The 16782-nt window shown below is 48.3% G+C and overlaps 1 protein-coding gene across 1 annotated transcript in view; it reads left to right on the forward strand.

Moving 5' to 3' along the window:
• The first annotated feature begins 6980 nt into the window (after window positions 1–6980).
• LOC132571798 (uncharacterized) overlaps window positions 6981–16782 on the forward strand; it is a 76540-nt gene continuing 66738 nt past the window's right edge. Inside the window, exons 1-6 of the mRNA XM_060238592.1 lie at window positions 6981–7248; window positions 8281–8445; window positions 9769–9864; window positions 13148–13378; window positions 14555–14577; window positions 16174–16292. Of these exons, the coding sequence (XP_060094575.1) occupies window positions 6985–7248; window positions 8281–8445; window positions 9769–9864; window positions 13148–13378; window positions 14555–14577; window positions 16174–16292 (898 nt within the window). The 5' untranslated portion in view covers window positions 6981–6984. The remainder of the gene's footprint in view (window positions 7249–8280; window positions 8446–9768; window positions 9865–13147; window positions 13379–14554; window positions 14578–16173; window positions 16293–16782) is intronic.

Raw genomic sequence — 16782 nt, forward strand, 5'->3', positions numbered from 1 at the left:
TGGGGCGGCTCGCCATTTCCCCCCTCCCCCCGGTTCCATTTTTTTGGGGAGCGGGGGAAGAAGGTGGAAATCCTGGGGTCCCCCGCCAGGGTGGGAGGGTTGGGAAGCCTAGCAATGGCGCCAGGCAGCAGCAGCTCCCATTCCTCCTCTCTGACATCCTGCAGGGCTGGGGTGGTGGAGGCAACTTCAACTCCTCTGCCACCCACCCTGCTCTTTTGGTGTTGGCCTAGGTGGGTGATGGAACCAGGCCTTGCATCCCCTGCTCTGCCTGCAGAGGTCTCCTGGCGGCTTCTCCTCCATTCCCAAACTGAAAGTCAACACAACAAGTTTGCAAAATCTCAGTCTTTTCCGAAAAGTCTACATGGGCAATTTTGCTGCTTGGATTTTTCTGCAAAGGGGTGGTGGGGTGGGTGGGCAGTGTGTCCTTGGCCTGGTAGAAAAATACCTCCTGCATGTATCTGGCTTCATTCTTTGGATTTCCTGATATGCAGGGCTGCCAGGTTCAAAATTAGATGCTAATGTCCCTCCTCCACAAGAAGAGAGGGAAAGGGAAATCCAGGGCTCCTCCTTTTCCTAACAGCTGGCAGGAAGAGAAGAAGCTGGAGAGACACCCAAAGATGCCCATCCCTTTTATTGTCCAGAGGTCTGGCCCACTCACCTACCCCATAGGTTGCTGCATTCACAATGTTTAGAGCCAATTTGGTGTGTGAGACAGTCTGGTGTAGTGGTTAAGTGTGTGGTCTCTTACCTTGGATAAGAAGAAGACTGCAGATTTATACCCCGCCCTTCTCTCTGAATCAGAGACTCAGAGCGGCTTACAATCTCCTATATCTTCTCCCCCCACAACAGACACCCTGTGAGGTGGGTGGGGCTGAGAGGACTCTCATAACAGTTGCCCTTTCAAGGACAACTCTTGCGAGAGCTATGGCTAACCCAAGGCCATTCCAGCAGCTGCAAGTGGAGGCGTGGGGAATCAAACCCGGTTCTCCCAGATAGGAGTCCACGCACTTAACCACTACACCAAACTGGCTTTCACATGGCAGATCAAGGATTTGAACCTTGGTCTCAGATCCTAGGCAGATGCTTTAACCACTACACCACATTTAATTTCCCACTCCTCCACTTGCAGCTACTGGAATGGCCTTGGGTCAGCCATAGCTATCTCAGGAGTTGTCCTTGAAAGGGCAGCTTCTGAGAGAGCCCTCTCAGCCCCACCCACCTCGCAGGGTGTCTGTTGTGGGGGAGGAAGGGAAAGGAGATTGTGAGCCGCTCAGAGTTGAGGGTAGCATATAGATGCAATGTCATCTTCTTCAATGGCCATTTGGAATATGGAATGAGCAGTTCTGCCACTATCCAAAAAACCTGCATGAATATCTGCTGTAGCAACAGAAAAAGCTGTTGTCCTTTTTTGTGTAGCCAGGATCATATAACAATTTCCTACAGAAGGACCTGTGAAAAATGGATCTCTCTTCTTCCTGAAAGCATCAGTCATTTCTCTGAAAGTATTCCTTTTGGTCCAGTATCAACTTTGGCTCATTCTAGGCTGCCTTCATTTGTCCTCCGCGTGAACCTAAGGGGCTGGCGTCATTCTCCAGTCCTCCATTTTATCCTCAGTCATAATCCTGTGAATTAGATCTGGCTGAGATTGTGTGACTGGCCAAAGGTCACTCCAGGTTTCCATGGCAGATTGAGGATTCAAACCTTGGTCAAATAGATCCTAGGCAGATGCTCTAACCACTACACCACATGGACTGACAGCTCAGGGAAGTTCTTCCTACCTCTCCTTCGTAAAGGAGGCAATATGTTCTATTCTGTCTCTGCTGCCTTCCTCCTGAAGGTGGACCCTATGTGGCTTCCATCCTCTCCTGTCTTCCATTTTATATGCACAACAATGACCCTCACAGTGTGTGACAAGCCCAAGGTAACCGAGCAAGTTTCCATGGTTCAGCTGGGATTGGCACCTGGGTGTTATAGACTCTAAGACATTCTTAACCAGAGGAGTGCTATAGTTTAATGAAGTCAATGCACCTCAGTGGTGCTATAGCAGTTTAAGCACTATAATGCTTACCTTAGAACATTTTTTTTTAGGTCTGAGGGAGATTGTGTAGCAAAAAAGGGCAGGAAAAAAGCACTGTTGGAAGAATTATGAAGATTTTAAACAGCATACCACAGTGATTCAGACATGCTGTGAAGGGGCTGAAAATGGAAGAAAGCAGGTTCTCTCAAAAGTGGCTAAGAATGTCTTAGAGTCTATAACACCCAGGTGCCAATCCCAGCTGAACCATGGAAACTTGCTCGGTTACCTTGGGCTTGTCACACACTGTGAGGGTCATTGTTGTGCATATAAAATGGAAGACAGGAGAGGATGGAAGCCACATAGGGTCCACCTTCAGGAGGAAGGCAGCAGAGACAGAGTAGAACATATTGCCTCCTTTACGAAGGAGAGGTGGGAAGAACTTCCCTGAGCTGTCAGTCCATGTGGTGTAGTGGTTAGAGCATCTGCCTAGGATCTATTTGACCAAGGTTTGAATCCTCAATCTGCCATGGAAACCTGGAGTGACCTCTGGCCAGTCACACAATCTCAGCCAGATCTAATTCACAGGATTATGACTGAGGATAAAATGGAGGACTGGAGAATGACTTTGCTGATCCAAAAAAAGTGGTCTTGCATGAGCAGGTAAATAAATTCCACTAGGAGCCAGTTACTAAAACTGGTCTGTCTGAAATGACAGGAACAAAATCTTATTAGCAACCAGTTACTAAAATGGAATGCAAAGACAGATTGAAAAGGATCTCTATCTAATCCCCTTTCAAAGTTGTGTCTTCCTTTGGCCATCTCTTCATCCTCTGGCAGCAAAGTCCACATTTGAATCATTCTTGGTGTAAAGAGCTGCTGTTCGCCGAGGGAGTGGTGGCAGTGCTGGCGGAGAATAGTGTGGAGATTTGGTACCTGTGTGTGTCCCCGCTTGCACACCATAGCTGTGTGGTTGCAGGTCAGATTGGAAGAACAGCACTGGGGGGTGGGAGACCTACACATGAAACTGCCTTATTCTGAGTCAGACTCTCGGTCTGCCCAGGTCCACTCTGACTGGCAGCGGCTCTCCAGGGAGTCAGGTGGAGTTATTTCGCATCAGCTGCTACCTCTTCATTTCAACCAGAAATGCCAGGGAGTCAGTCCGGGATCTTCTGCTTGCTAAGTAGATGCTCTGCCATTAAGCCGTGGCCCCTTGGCTGCACCATGGCACTACAAGAAATCCTTTACTGTCCCACTTCCCATAGCTGTGGCTGCTTTCATGCAGAATTATTTCTGCTTTGGTGTTCTCTTTCTTGGGAGATCATAACCAAAATGTTAGGGAATTTTTGAAGTATAGAGACTTTTCTAGCACTCCCCTTCCCACCAGGTTCAGAAAGAGTGTGGGGAATGACTGGCAAGAATCCCATGAACTGAGAGAGAGAGAAACCTGTTCCAAAATTAAAACCATTTATTAAAATTAAAACCATGTTGCAATTATTGTTAATCATGTAACAGAATATGCAGCATACAGAATTTATTACATTAAACAAATACCCAATTAAAGTGCACTACTATTTCTTAAAGAATGTATGCAGATTGCTCTGCCCAAAGACTATCAGGTGTTTGTCCAGAACAACAAAAGTGGCAAGAATAAAATCACCCATTAAATACCTTTTTTCCATCCACAGGAGCTAATGTCATTATCAGTCTGTGGTGAGCATCTGACATATCTGATAAAACCCAACCCCTACCATAATGTAAGGCATGAACTTTATATTGTCTCACTAAAATTCCACCACACCAAGAGCATGGGAAATGTGGAGTGGAAGGTATGCCTTTTCTCCACCCCCCAATCTAGTGCCATTTAGGCAATCACCTAGGCTCGACAACAGGGCATAGATGCCTTTGTTCGATGGTGCTAGGATTCAGAGATTGACGACCCCTGAAAGTGGAGGTTCCCTCAGTCACCATGGCTAGTAGCCACCTATAGCCCTATTGCCATGAATCTTTCTAATCCCCTTTAAAAGCTGTCCATTCCTGTGGCCATCACTGCATCCTCTGTCAGCAAATTCCACATTTTAACCACCCTCTGTGGAAAGAAGTATTTCCTTTGGTCCATCCTGAACCTACTGCCCAACAGTTTCATTGGATGTCCCCATGTTCTAATATTTTTGGAGGAGGAGAAAAATTCTCTTTGTCAGCTCTCTTCGCTCCATTGCCTCCTGGCTCTGGGATTCAGAGGATTAGCGCCTTTGAATGTGGAGGTCCCCCTCAGCCACCATGGCTAGTAGCCACTGATAGACTCATCCTCCATGAATCTGTCTAATCCCCTTTGAAAGCTGTTGATTCCTGTGGCCATCACTGCATCCTCTGGCAGTGGATTCTACATTTTAATCACTCTCTGTGTAAAACAGTATTTCCTTTTATCTGTCCTGAACCTACTTCCTGTCAGCTTCATTGAATGCCCTGGAGTTCTACTATTCTGGGGAGGGGGGGAAATCAACAGCAGGCAGCTGACTTGCCTAACTCAAACTTAGGCCAAGGATCTTTTGATCTCCTTCAACCAATCAGGACTCCCCCCCACTCCCAAGAGACGAGAGAAACTCCCCCACAAAAACAACGTTGACTGTTCTTAGAATTCCACAATTGAGAAGGATACTTTAACACAACCAATCTCCTATTTTGACATGTTTACTTGCTTTACTTAACTTGGTATTCCTGTTTAGTTTTTGCATCTATTAAAACACTGTCATTACACTGTATGCTAATTTCCACTGTCTGCATATCCGTGAACTGTCACATTCCATTTCAGTGTATCGGAGGAAGTGTGCTTGCACACAAAAGCTGATCCCTTGAATAAAACTTTGTTGGTCTCAAAGGCTCCCCTGGACTCAGACTTTGTGCTGCTGCTTCAGACCAAAACAGGTGCCCACCTGGATCTACCCCCCCCCTTCCAACTGTTCCAGCTGAAACCAGTAAAATGAATTGGCAGGGCTGCTGGATGCCTGCACAGGGGCCTTGGGCGGTCAGTGCTGAGGTGGGCTGCTCTCCCTAGTAGCTAACACCTGGCATGTACTGAGCTGAGAAGGGGGTGGGAATCTTGCAGCTGGGATTTTACTCAGACAGCTCATTCCCTGAACACTCCTTCCCCAAAACTTGCTAGAAGCACTGATAGCTACCCCACTGAGACTGAATTTAGCCTTGTGGGATTCAGACGGTGCTGATTCTAAGGGGGGGGGAGTACTTGGGATGCTTGCAGGACTTTTTTTGTAGCAGGAACTCCTTTGCATATTAGGCCACACACCCCTGATGTAGCCAGTCATCCAAGAGCTTACAGGGGTTTCCTTACAGCACCTACAGTAAGCTCTTGGAGGATTGGCTACATCAGGGGTGTGTGGTCTAATATGCAAAGGAGTTCCTGCTACGAAAAAAGCCCTGGCCGCATGTAGATTTCTCTCCCCCCGGAGTTTTATTTCTGTGCCCAAAGTGTAGTTAGGGAAGCTGCAGCTTAAATAGGGAAACCAAGTGAGGGGAAGGGGCTTCTGCGCTTTTGTCCCCAGTGGCATTTCTGCTCAAACACTGTATCTTTTCATTGTTGCTTTGCGAGTCAGCATACGGATGGTGTTTTAGCAGGGAAACAAAAAGACTCAGGAAGTGGCATTTCTGCTCAAACACTGTATCTTTTCATTGTTGCTTTGCGACAAGAGTCAGCATACGGATGGTGTTTTAGCAGGGAAACAAAAAGACTCAGGAAGCTTACTGCTAGGTTCTCTCTCTGGCTGGTATTTTTGTGATTTTGTGTGTGTGTGTGTTTGTGCACACACCTGGAAGTCATGGTGTCCTCTGGTGACTGACCCCTACTGGGGGCCAGGAGGATATTCAGAGAGGTGTCTGAATAAAGCCTGCCCTTGTCTTCCTCACTTGGTATTCCAGAGAGGTCTCCCATCCAAACGCTTACCAGGTCGACCCTGCTTAGTTTCTGAGATCTGAGAAGATTGGGTTTGCCTGGGCTAGCCAGGTCCAGGCACTCTTGGTTTTCTGCTGATTTAATCTCGTCTTTGGGGGAACTTTTCCAGGATTTTTTTTTTTTTTTTGTGGGAGGGGAGTTGCTGGAAACCTCTGACCTTCCCCCCACTCCCGTCAAGCCCTACAGGGAAACTTCTCAGCCCCTGGGACACTGCATGGGCTAGTCCCCTAAAGACCAAAGGGAAGCCTCTTCCCTCCGGGGCGCCTGCAAATAGCAGCCGAAGGAGGGTAAAGGGAACCTCTCTCCGTATACTTTGAATATAACATTTTGGTCTTAAAGGTGCCGCTGAACCAGGGGTCATTTCATAGAAAAAGAGATGCCAGGGCTCATTAGCACAACTCATTTCCATAACTCATTTGCATATGCCACACACCCCTGACATCACTGAAGGTGTCCTAAATTATATCAGCTCAGCATCTACCTTAAACTGCTTCTTGAATTATAACTGTCCAAATAAAATCTTACTCCCATCGTACTTTTTAAAGTACTTTCTCCTATGTGGCCACAGTGGCATGATGAAGATTTCTACCTCTCTGCGTCATGTTTGGGTTATTTCCCCATTATTTGTGTGTGTGTGTGTGGGGGGGGGGATATTAGAAAGTTTGTCAAAGCTTAGAGTTCAGCAAAATTCTGACAGGCCATGGAGCCCAGAAGCAAGAAAGAAAGAGCACCATACAATTCAGAGGTTCCGGAGCGGGGCTCCTGTGAGCTCCTGCCCCAAATGAAGTCTGAGCTGAACTCAGACTTTGTTCCCCATCAGGATCGAATTCCCTGCCAAGGGCCGTCTTCCCGCCACTCTCTTTCTTGGCGCCGGTTCGCTCTTCGGCCGCTGATTGGGCGCCGGCAGGGAGCTGATTTCCAGGAAGGGAAACCCTCCGTCCTTCTTTGGGAAAGCGAAAGTAGCTCTCTTCGTCTCTCTCCTCGCTTGGCGGAGGCGGCTGCCATGGCGGCCGGGGATCCCCTGCACGACCTCTGCGAGGAAGCCTCTTGCTCCATCTGCCTGGACTTCTTCAGGGACCCGGTGACCATCGCCGAGTGCGGCCACAACTTCTGCCGAGCCTGCCTGACCCGCAGCTGGGGGGAGTCGTCGGGGGCCGCCGAGCCTGCCTGCCCCCAGTGCAGAGGAAGGGCTCAGCCCAGCAGCCTCCGCCCCAACCAGCAGCTGGCCAGCTTTGTGGAAATAGCCAAGAGAGTTGCTCTGCAAGAGGTCGGTGCGAAGGAAGAAGCCCCCCTCTGCGTGGTCAGTGGTCCTGCCCCTGATCTAATAATCATGCCCCATTAATTGTGGTTTGTTATTTGTAAGCACCTGCGTAATGACTTGTTAATTTCTTAGGCCCCTTTCCCCTGAGAAGCAACTTCCAGAAACTTGAAAGAATGCACAAGTGTATTGTTCTTTGTTTGCCATTCTGCTATGAGGCTAACTTATTGTAGGGACTACACTCGCAGGGAGGGGTTGCCAGTCTGCAGACAGGAGATTCTCAGGTCTTAATGCAATTTTTGTCCTTCAGATGTGTGGCCACAGTCCCAGCAAGCTCTCACCTTCCCCTTCCCAGGTTCCTTGTGCAAATGAGGGGGTTGGATGGCCAAATTCCCTGTGAGTTTCAGATCCAAGAGTCGAGTATTCTGACCACAACACCCAACCTAGTCAAAAGGATGACCAGACTGCTCTCAGCTGGCCTGATCCCGTTTGGCCAATCTTGGGCATTGCTTAGACATGCAACACGTTCTTCAGGTTGCATGTGCCCACAGTCCAAGCAAGCTTTTACACACACACACACACACACACACACACACACACACACACACAGAGGTTCCTTGTTTGAATGAGGGGGTGGGATTACCAATCTCCCATTGGGTTGAAGGTTCTATGATCTGTGGCCTTCTCATCCCTGATCTCTCTCTGAACTGCAAGCCATCGGGACACTTGTTTCCCTGATAGGGGCCTTCTGTCACTTACTAGGCCTCAACCCTGAGCCAAAATTTGAAAGGCCAAGAAATGGCTTGGAGAAAGGCCACTTTCTTGACAGCGGCACCTCTAGATCCCTCACATCGAGAAAATGCCTCTCCCCTCCCCAAACTCCAACTGAGAACCACAATCCAGAGGGTTCAGATGGGTGGACGTGGGTGTTATTTTTTAACTGAACAAGGCACTAACTATATTCAGTCATTACAAGAGAGAAACTGTCCTGGGGGAAAGGAAAAAATGAAACAAATCCTGTGTCTTGGTTTTGGGCAGCAGGCAGCAGTGGCAGCTGGAAAAGGGAGAGTTTGCCAGAAGCACCAGGAGCCCCTGAAGCTCTTCTGCAAGGACGATGAAGCCCTCATCTGTTGGGTCTGTGACCGATCCAAGGAGCACAGAGATCACGAAACCCTTCCTCTTGAGGAGGCCTCCCAAGAGTACAAGGTAGGACACCCAAAAGGTGGAGGTTGGTGGGATCTCTTTGCGGGGAAACTCCCTCCAATTTGTGCCCTGGCCTCTGGGCCTAAATTGGGGAGTCACAACACCTCTTTGCTGCCTCCTTCCTGGCCTTGTGTTTCCTCAGTGCATTGCTTCCTGCCCCACTGCTGAGGCCAACATGGAATGATATCGTCAGATGAGTTCATTTCCCGTCAGGCTGTGTTGCCCTCTAGTCAGATGACTGTGTGACAGAGCAAGGAGGGGGCAGCTGCCTGACTCCCAGTTTAAATCCCCCCCCCCCACATACACACACTGCTTTCCTGATGTCATCTGCTGTCCTGGAGTTGCTCTTTGCCTGGGGGCTGGGGGAGAATGTGTGCAGGTTTGGAACCTTTCTGTGTGTGTCTCTCATTTGCACATCCTAGCTGTGAAGAAGCAGTTCAAATCAGAAGGACAGCATTGCGGGTGGAGTAGGAAAGCTACACATGTCCAGGCCCACTCTGACTAGTTGTGCTTCTCCAAGGACTCAGCTGGAGGTCTTTCATATCAATGGCTACCATTTCAAGTGGAGATGCAAAGAGAATGAACCCAGGGTGTTCTGCTAGCCAAGCAGATACTCTGCCACTGAGCCCCGGCTCTCCCGCTGCATTGTGCACTGCAAGGAATCCCACCCCCCACCCCCCGCTTCCTGCAACTGTGGTTGTTTCTATCCAGAATTCTTGCTGCATTCAGCCCCCTCTGAAATTGCAGGGGGTTTTAGTTTGGTTCAGCATTGTGGTGTTTCCACTCATCTTCTCAGTTTTCTGCAGATCTGCTACAGTTTTTTCTCAAACCTGATTTGGATCATTCTTTAAAGATCGTATCAAAAGAGGTTTTTGAGGAAGTGTGGGAAGTATCAGCGCCAACTCGACGGCCCATGGCACCCTAGACAGACTGGTGATCTGCTGTCCCCCCTCCACAGCAAAGGGAGGGGGCAAACTAGGCGTTTGTCTGGGGGGAGGGGGGAAGGCTGAATTCGGCACCCCCATCCTGCTGGCACCCTAGGTGACCATTTAGTTTGCCTAGTGGGTGAGCCAGCCCTGGAAGGTATTGATTTTCACTACCATCCCCCACCACTGAGGTTTTTGCCTTTTCTCTTTACAGTAAGCAATACTTGACAGATTTAGCGATATATTGACTACAAATAATTGTTTTTAATGTAAAAAATATCCAACTCGTAGCTGGGGCACGTGTGTGTAAATGTGTGTGTAGTAGTGGGCAGGAGGGAAGAGAATGGAGTAAACCTTTAAAAAAGAATGCATTTCAATTTTGCCCCCCCCCCCCCCGCAGGATCAGTTCTGCAACTGTCTGGAGATTCTGAAGAAGGAGAGAGAGAGAATTGTGGCGTATAAAGGAGATATTGAGAGGGAAAGCCAAGACTTGCTTGTAAGTGTCACTGTGGCTGGGGAATGAACAGAGTCCAAAGAGCAGGAATGTCAGCTCACGAGGCCGCCCCCTCCCCTTCAGTTGGGAAGTGGAGTTGCCCTAATCACAGCCCAACAACGTGGCCCCGCTGCCTTTCCATTACCTAAATGACAAAACATTGAGACTCAGTGCTGAAGGTGAAATAAGAGATTAAAAATTCAGATTTTTACTCCATCCCCAGGCCAGACCTCACAACTATATTAAGTATAATTTATATTTGCTATATTATTTGTATTTGTTTAGCACTAACTAGCAGTTGAGTGCACCCAGGGCCGGCCTGCCCACTAGGCAAACTAAGCATTTGCCTAGGGTGCTGGTAGGGTGGGGGCCCCAAAATCGGCCCTCGCTCCTGCCCCCTAGAAAAATTCCTATTTGCCTCCCCTTCCTCCCTCCCAGTTTTAATGCCCCGGTGAAGCGCCGCTCTCCAGGGGTTCTTTCAAGGTTGCTGCCCCCGCCAATTAGCTGATTGGCAGGTAAAGCAGCGCAGAGGCTGGCTGCTCACCAGGATCAGCGTTGGGCAGTGGCGGCAGGAAGGATGAGGAGCCGCTGAAAAGGCGGCTGCTGCTGGCTACTGCCTACTCATTTCCTCCCTGGATAGTGTGGGGAGAAAGTGGGGAGGAGCAGCGGCGGCGGCTGCTTTTTCAGTGGCTCCTCGTCCTTTCTGCCTCAGCGTTGTTTTACCCGCCAATCAGCTGAATGGCGGGGTGCGGCCTTGAAAGAGACCCAAAAGCGCGGTGCTTCATGCTTCACCCAGGTGTTAAAATTGGGGGCATAGCGCGGGAGGGCGGCAGGCAGTGAGGCTGCCTGGGGCACTCATGCGCCCTATGGCCGGCTCTGAGTGCACCAGTGAAAAAGTTAAGGGCATGAGAGTTATGAGAAAAATCTGTGGGGTGTCCCCTTTTCTTGGTACTCTAGGCGTGTATTTCTTTTGCTTAATGGTTAATCCAGAACTGACACAGGGCCATAGAATTCACCCTCCAGCTCATTGCTAGAAGCTCATGGAAACATATTTGGCTGGCATGCTTATATGTACTATGGGGAAAAAAAGATGGATGGTTTTTTTCTCACCATTATATCAGAAATAATTTGTTAAATACATGGATAAAGTACAAGAAATATGTGATGAAAGAAAGCCATTATGGATAGTACCAGCAGAAGTAATAAAAATAACGGTTGAATCTGATGAAGAGAGAGGATTGTCATATAATCAATTACTAAAGATCCAAGGTGATAAAGTTGAATTAAAATCTGCTGAAGAGCTGAACAACAAGTATGACTGGTTTCAAATGCAACAAATAAAAAGTTTGATGGAAAATGATATTAAAAGTGAAGGAATTAGACACAAACCAACAGAAATGGAAAAGGTTCTGCTTGGAGATAATGAAAAATTAATATCAAAAATATATAAGTTATTGTTGAAATGGTCTACAGAAGAAGAAGTAGTAAAATCTCAAATGATTAAATGGGCAATTAATGCAAACAAGGAAATACAGATGGATACATGGGAATATCTTTGGAAGAACTCTATGAGAATATCAACATGTCAGAGTATTAAAGAGAATTGTTTTAAGATGATGTATAGGTGGTATATGACTCCTAAAAAATTGGCAAAGATGAGTAAAAAGATGTCAGATAGATGTTGGAAATGTAAGAAACATGAAGGTTCTTTTTATCATATGTGGTGGACATGTGAAAGAGCGAAAAAGTTCTGGCAGATGATAGAACAAGAAATATCTAAGATTCTGAGATATGACTTCAAGAAAGTAGCAGAGACTTTTCTGTTGGGATTACAAATGGAAAAATTTCCAAAAGAAGATAGAACTTTAATTTGGTACTTGCTCTCAGCTGCTAGGACATTGTATGCGCAGTTGTGGAAGCAAGAAAAAATGCAAGAGAAACGGGATTGGATTTTGAAAGGTTTATTGTGGAGTGAGATGGATAAACTAACAAGAATTCTAAGAGACTATGATTTGGAAGTGTATAAAAGGGAGTGGAAGAAATTTAGAGGTTATGTAGAGAAAGAATGGAACATAAAAAGACATTGGACAATTTTTTAATAATGAGTATTAGAAAAGGTAGAATATCAATTTAGATTGTTATAGTTAAAGGTACCTTTATAAGTGAACTTTAAGTATATAACATCGGTGGGAGTCTAGTAACGGAGGGAGGGGGGATTAGAAAATATCATATGGGTTAGGGATAGAGATGATATAAATGGATATTGTTACCATATGCTATCAATAAAATTGTTTAAAACCAGAATTCACCACCAAAGCATGTTTTCTCCAGGGGAACCAATCTCTGTAGTCTGGAAATGAGCAATTCCAGGGGATCCCCAGGCCCCACCTGGAGGCTGGCATCCCTAGATGCACAGCCTGGTCCGTATTCAGCAGAACAGGCCCCAAAGGCAGCTCTTAGGTAGGGGTAACATTGCAATTCTAAGCAGAGGTATTACCTGGGTGGTGAGTCTGGGGATGCTGTGGAACTGCACGCTCTTGTGCCTCGGGAGCTCCCTGCCCTCCAGTGCCCTAGATGTTTTGTTTCGAGCAGCATCAGTTGACTTTCCAAGGCACTCTTTGCTGTAGAGAGAATCATAGGCAGAAGAACATACGTGTTCAGGCCCCATATGTGTAAATGCACCAGCAAGCAACCTGAGAGGAGTCTCTGCCTCCTCCTCATGCTTGCTGCAAATGTTGATAGGTAGCCCAGCGATGCTGAATTGGGCCAAGTGGGGTTAAGCCATCACAGATTCTAAGGCAGAGAAAGTACCTGGGATACTGAGTAGTGTGTAGTTCCCCCCTCTCCTGCAATTTTTCCTTGCCCATAGTGCAGCCAGGGAAGCTGCAGTTTACATTGGAAGACGAAGCAAGGTGAAGGGGCTTCTGTGCTCTTTTGCCCCCAGTGGGGTTTCTACTCAAATAGTATATCATCCCCTAATATGGATTGGGGGGGTCAGCCTATGAGAAGGGTGTTCTAGTGGGGGAACAAATGGACTGAAGCCCCCCCCCCTCTTTTCTCTGGGTCTTGTGCTGCAGGCTGAATCCTCTGTGGCTGAAAGAACCCCTCCGGGAGTTGGAGGGAGATCCTTGTGTTCTTTGGGCCTGGTGGATTTTCCGCTGTCCCTGCTGAGTGTTAATTGTGATCTCTGAAAGGCCCAAGTGCTCTTCTCATAGGAGGCTCTTCCCAGTGCAGAGACCAGCTGTGTTCCTGACACTGGACCGATTTTCTTCTCTTTCCATTTCAGAAACAAACCCAAGGAGAGAAGCAAGAGGCAGTAGCAAAGTTCAGGCAACTGCACATGTTTCTGGAGGAACAAGAGAAGCTTTTGCTGGCCCAGATGGAAGAGGTGGAGATGGAGGTGGCAAAGAAAAGGGACCAGCACCTGGCCGCACTCTCTGAGGCCCTCTCCTCTCTCGAAAGCCTCATCTGGGAGATGGAAGAGAAGTGTCAGCATCCAGCCAGTGATCTCCTGCAGGTGAGGGGGTGGCAGGAACAGGCAGGGTCCCCTAGGGTAAAAGGCTGGCTCCAGATCTTCTCTGTGCCTCCTTTGCTCAGCAGAAAAGCAAACAAGGCCAGTTTATGCTGCTAGGAAGTTTTCATCTCTGCATGTGAGCTGTTTTCCTCTCTGTCCTTTTGCATCTCCAGCCAGGGGCAGACTGGACAAAAGCAGGGGCTCTGTGAAACCTCCCCACCCCTGGAGTGAGGATTCCATGCAAGGTTTTTCACAGTACATTTTAAAAGGAGGATGTCTGTGGGGCAGGGAACGTGGCTTATAGTGGCGGCTCACAGATGTGCGCTCCAAATGCACACAGGCACACAACAGCAACAACAGGTGGTTACAGGAATGGCATCCGCACACCTGTTCCTGCCACCGCTGAGCTTGCTTCTGCCTGCCCTTCACATCTGTGCAGATACGATGGCATTGATGGCTAGACCCTCCCTTCCCTTTTGTTGTTGAGCCATCTTGCAGGGAAACTCCTGCAAGCTGGCTCAGCAATGTAGCAGGGAAAAGGGAGGCAGTCTTGCAGTGATGCAAGGCTGATGGAAGAAACGTTGCTAGGAATGCCTTTGCATCTGCAGGTGGCCAGAAGCCTTCCATGTGAAGAAAAATCTCTGTGAACACTATCGTTGTTAAGTTGTCGGAGCAGATCACACCACTCCAAAATGGCTCCACTTTGTCTGCTGGTATTAACCTCACAGAGATTTTTCTTCCACTTTATGAAGATCTACCCCAGTCTTTGAGTGAAGTCTGCTAGCTGGACACAAGCAAAATGCCAGAGGGTAGAATCTTCCAGAGAGGTCTTCCTGGTATGATCTTTTAGCAAGCACTGAGGTCTCTTAGCAAGCACTGAGAGCCAGTTTGGTGTAGTGGTTTAGTGTGTGGACTCTTATCTGGGAAAACCGGGTTTGATTCCCCACTCCTCCACTTGCTGCAGCTGGAATGGCCTTGGGTTAGCCATAGCCCTGGCAGAGGTTGTCCTTGAAAGGGCAGCTGCTGTGGGAGCCATATCAGCTCCATCCACCTCACAGGGTGACTGTTGTGGGGGAGGAAGGTAAAGGAGATTGTGACTCCTCTGAGACTCTGAGTGGAGGGCGGGGTATAAATCCAATATCTTCTTCTTTTCTTTTTCTCTCTGCCATTTTTCCTCAGGATGCCAGAAGCACCTTGCAGAAGTAAGTAGGCCTTCAGCATTAACCTTCATAATGTTGGGATTGGACTGAGTAGCCTGTGAAGAACACAGTCCTTCAGCATCTTGACTCAGAGCCAAATCAGATCTCCATCCATCTTTCAGTGGCAAACAGCTTATACACAGAGCCTTGTCAACAGGAAATTGTGTAGTGAAATGGTGGGTGGTCTGGGTTGGCACCTAGATGTGCACCTCTAGAACAAGGGTCTCCAGCCTTTTTGAGGCTGCCGGCAGCTTTGGAATGCTGACATGGTGTGAAGGACGCTGCCACAGGAGATGATGTCAGCCACAAAACGGCTGCCGCAGCTTACCATCAGTCCCTTTATAAAGATCCTTCTGTAATGGTAGCAGCAGATTGGCCACGGCTGTTTCCGCATTGTGAATTTGTCCTTCATTCAGTACTGCATGGAGCAGCAACAGCAGTCATTCCCTCACCTATTTTTTGGCCTTTTTCATGTTCGGGGTAGGGGGGGGGGAGAGGGACAGACAGACAGACAGCCGGGATAGTCCTTGTCCAGAACCCTCGCTAGCTTTCTTGTTCTTTACCTGGACATTTGCGAGACAGAAAGGAGCAGGGGATTTGGGGTTGCAGTTCCTAGGGCCAAACCAGAAAAGATAGTTTGGCCTGGGCTCCACAGGGTCACATGCCACCTGCAGCAAATGGCTCTAAAAAAAGAAAGCAGACCCTGTTTAGGCCTCAAATGCCACTCTGGGAGAGGGAGGGCTCCTGCCTTCTCTTCCTCATGCCATTTGTGTCATGCCAAGACAGAGTTGGGAAGGGGACTTCCCTGTTTTTGTTGTTCCACCTGCACAAAACACAGCACAAGGAGCAGGAAAAATGAACAATTAATTTCTGCAGTGCTATTTAGTGCACAAAACCAGCTGTATTGTTTTGTGGTAGCCATTCTCTGCAGTTGCTGTGTGGAACCCAGGTCCAGTTCTTAACAAAGCAGGAGCTACACTGAGGTGAACATTTCTCTCCACAGGCGGGCCCATAGCCAGAAAATTTTAGGTGGGGGGTCCCACCGAATTAAATTTCAGATGGAGGGGCCCACCACTGTGGCGGCCCCACTCCCCTCCAGAGTGCCTCCCCCTTCCCTCCCACCCACCGACAGACCGAAGCGCTGGAAAAATGGGACTCTTTCAAAGCTGCAGCCTCCCCCATCAGCTGATCAGCGGGAAAAGCAGCAATCGCGAAGAAGTGGGGAGGAGGCAGCTGCTGGCCTCTGTGCTGCTTTTCCTGTGTGTCGGTGGGAGGGAGTGGGGAGGCACCAGAGTGGTGGGGAGATCAGCGGCTGCCAGAGCAGCAGCCACAGAGAGAGCGGGTGCCGCGAAAGCACCGGGGAGAGCCGGGTCACCAGGAGGGGCCATATAGGTGGAGGGTGGGGTTGGGTGGAGGGGCCAGGCCCCCCATGGCTACAGGCCTGTCCAAAGGCCCCCCCCACACACACATCCTTCAGTGTTTTCAGCATCAGCCTGGGTCTCTCTTGGCTTTCTGGCAGTTCCTTCCTCTACTTCTTTAATCCATTGGGATGGGAGATTCTGAATTGGTTGGATAGCATCTTAATGGGATTTTCTCCAGGTATGAAGAAAAGGAGTCATTTGAGAATCCAGTGGATTTCCCACTTGCCCTGAAGTGGCACATCTGGTACTTCTCATATTTCAATCCCCCTTTGGAGGTCATCAAGAGGCAATTCAAAGGTAATGAAGAAACACTGCAAGAGTTTCAAACTGGACATTAGAGTGGACCTGATGTTCCAGGATGGTTATATCGTTAACAGACCCAGGAACGTGGGGAAGTTTTGTATCAGTTCAGAAGGCCATTTTAGTTCACCGTGTAAAGTTTTTTGATAATTCTGCCATAACTTCAGAATTGCATTACATGGACTACTCGATGTTATTCTGTGTTGATCTCTATTCATTACTGTGACCATGCAAAGGCACATGGTGAGGTAGATGGTCAAGCAAGCACCTGAAATGATTGGAAGGGGAGGGAAACTGCCCTTCAGGGCATCTGCATTTAATGAAGACAGCCACTGGATCAATTTCAGGGCCCCCCCCTTCTCTTTGCAGTGCTGTCTTTAAAGTAAAGTCAAAAGCCCATTTAAATCAGTTTGAAGGGTGTAACTCTGCTCAGGATGGCACTGCAGAACCTGTGTCTAGAAAAATCCTAAATATAGCCAGATTGGAC

The sequence above is a fragment of the Heteronotia binoei genome, chromosome 5 (genome assembly GCF_032191835.1).
Source record: "Heteronotia binoei isolate CCM8104 ecotype False Entrance Well chromosome 5, APGP_CSIRO_Hbin_v1, whole genome shotgun sequence".
Lineage (NCBI taxonomy): Eukaryota > Metazoa > Chordata > Lepidosauria > Squamata > Gekkonidae > Heteronotia > Heteronotia binoei.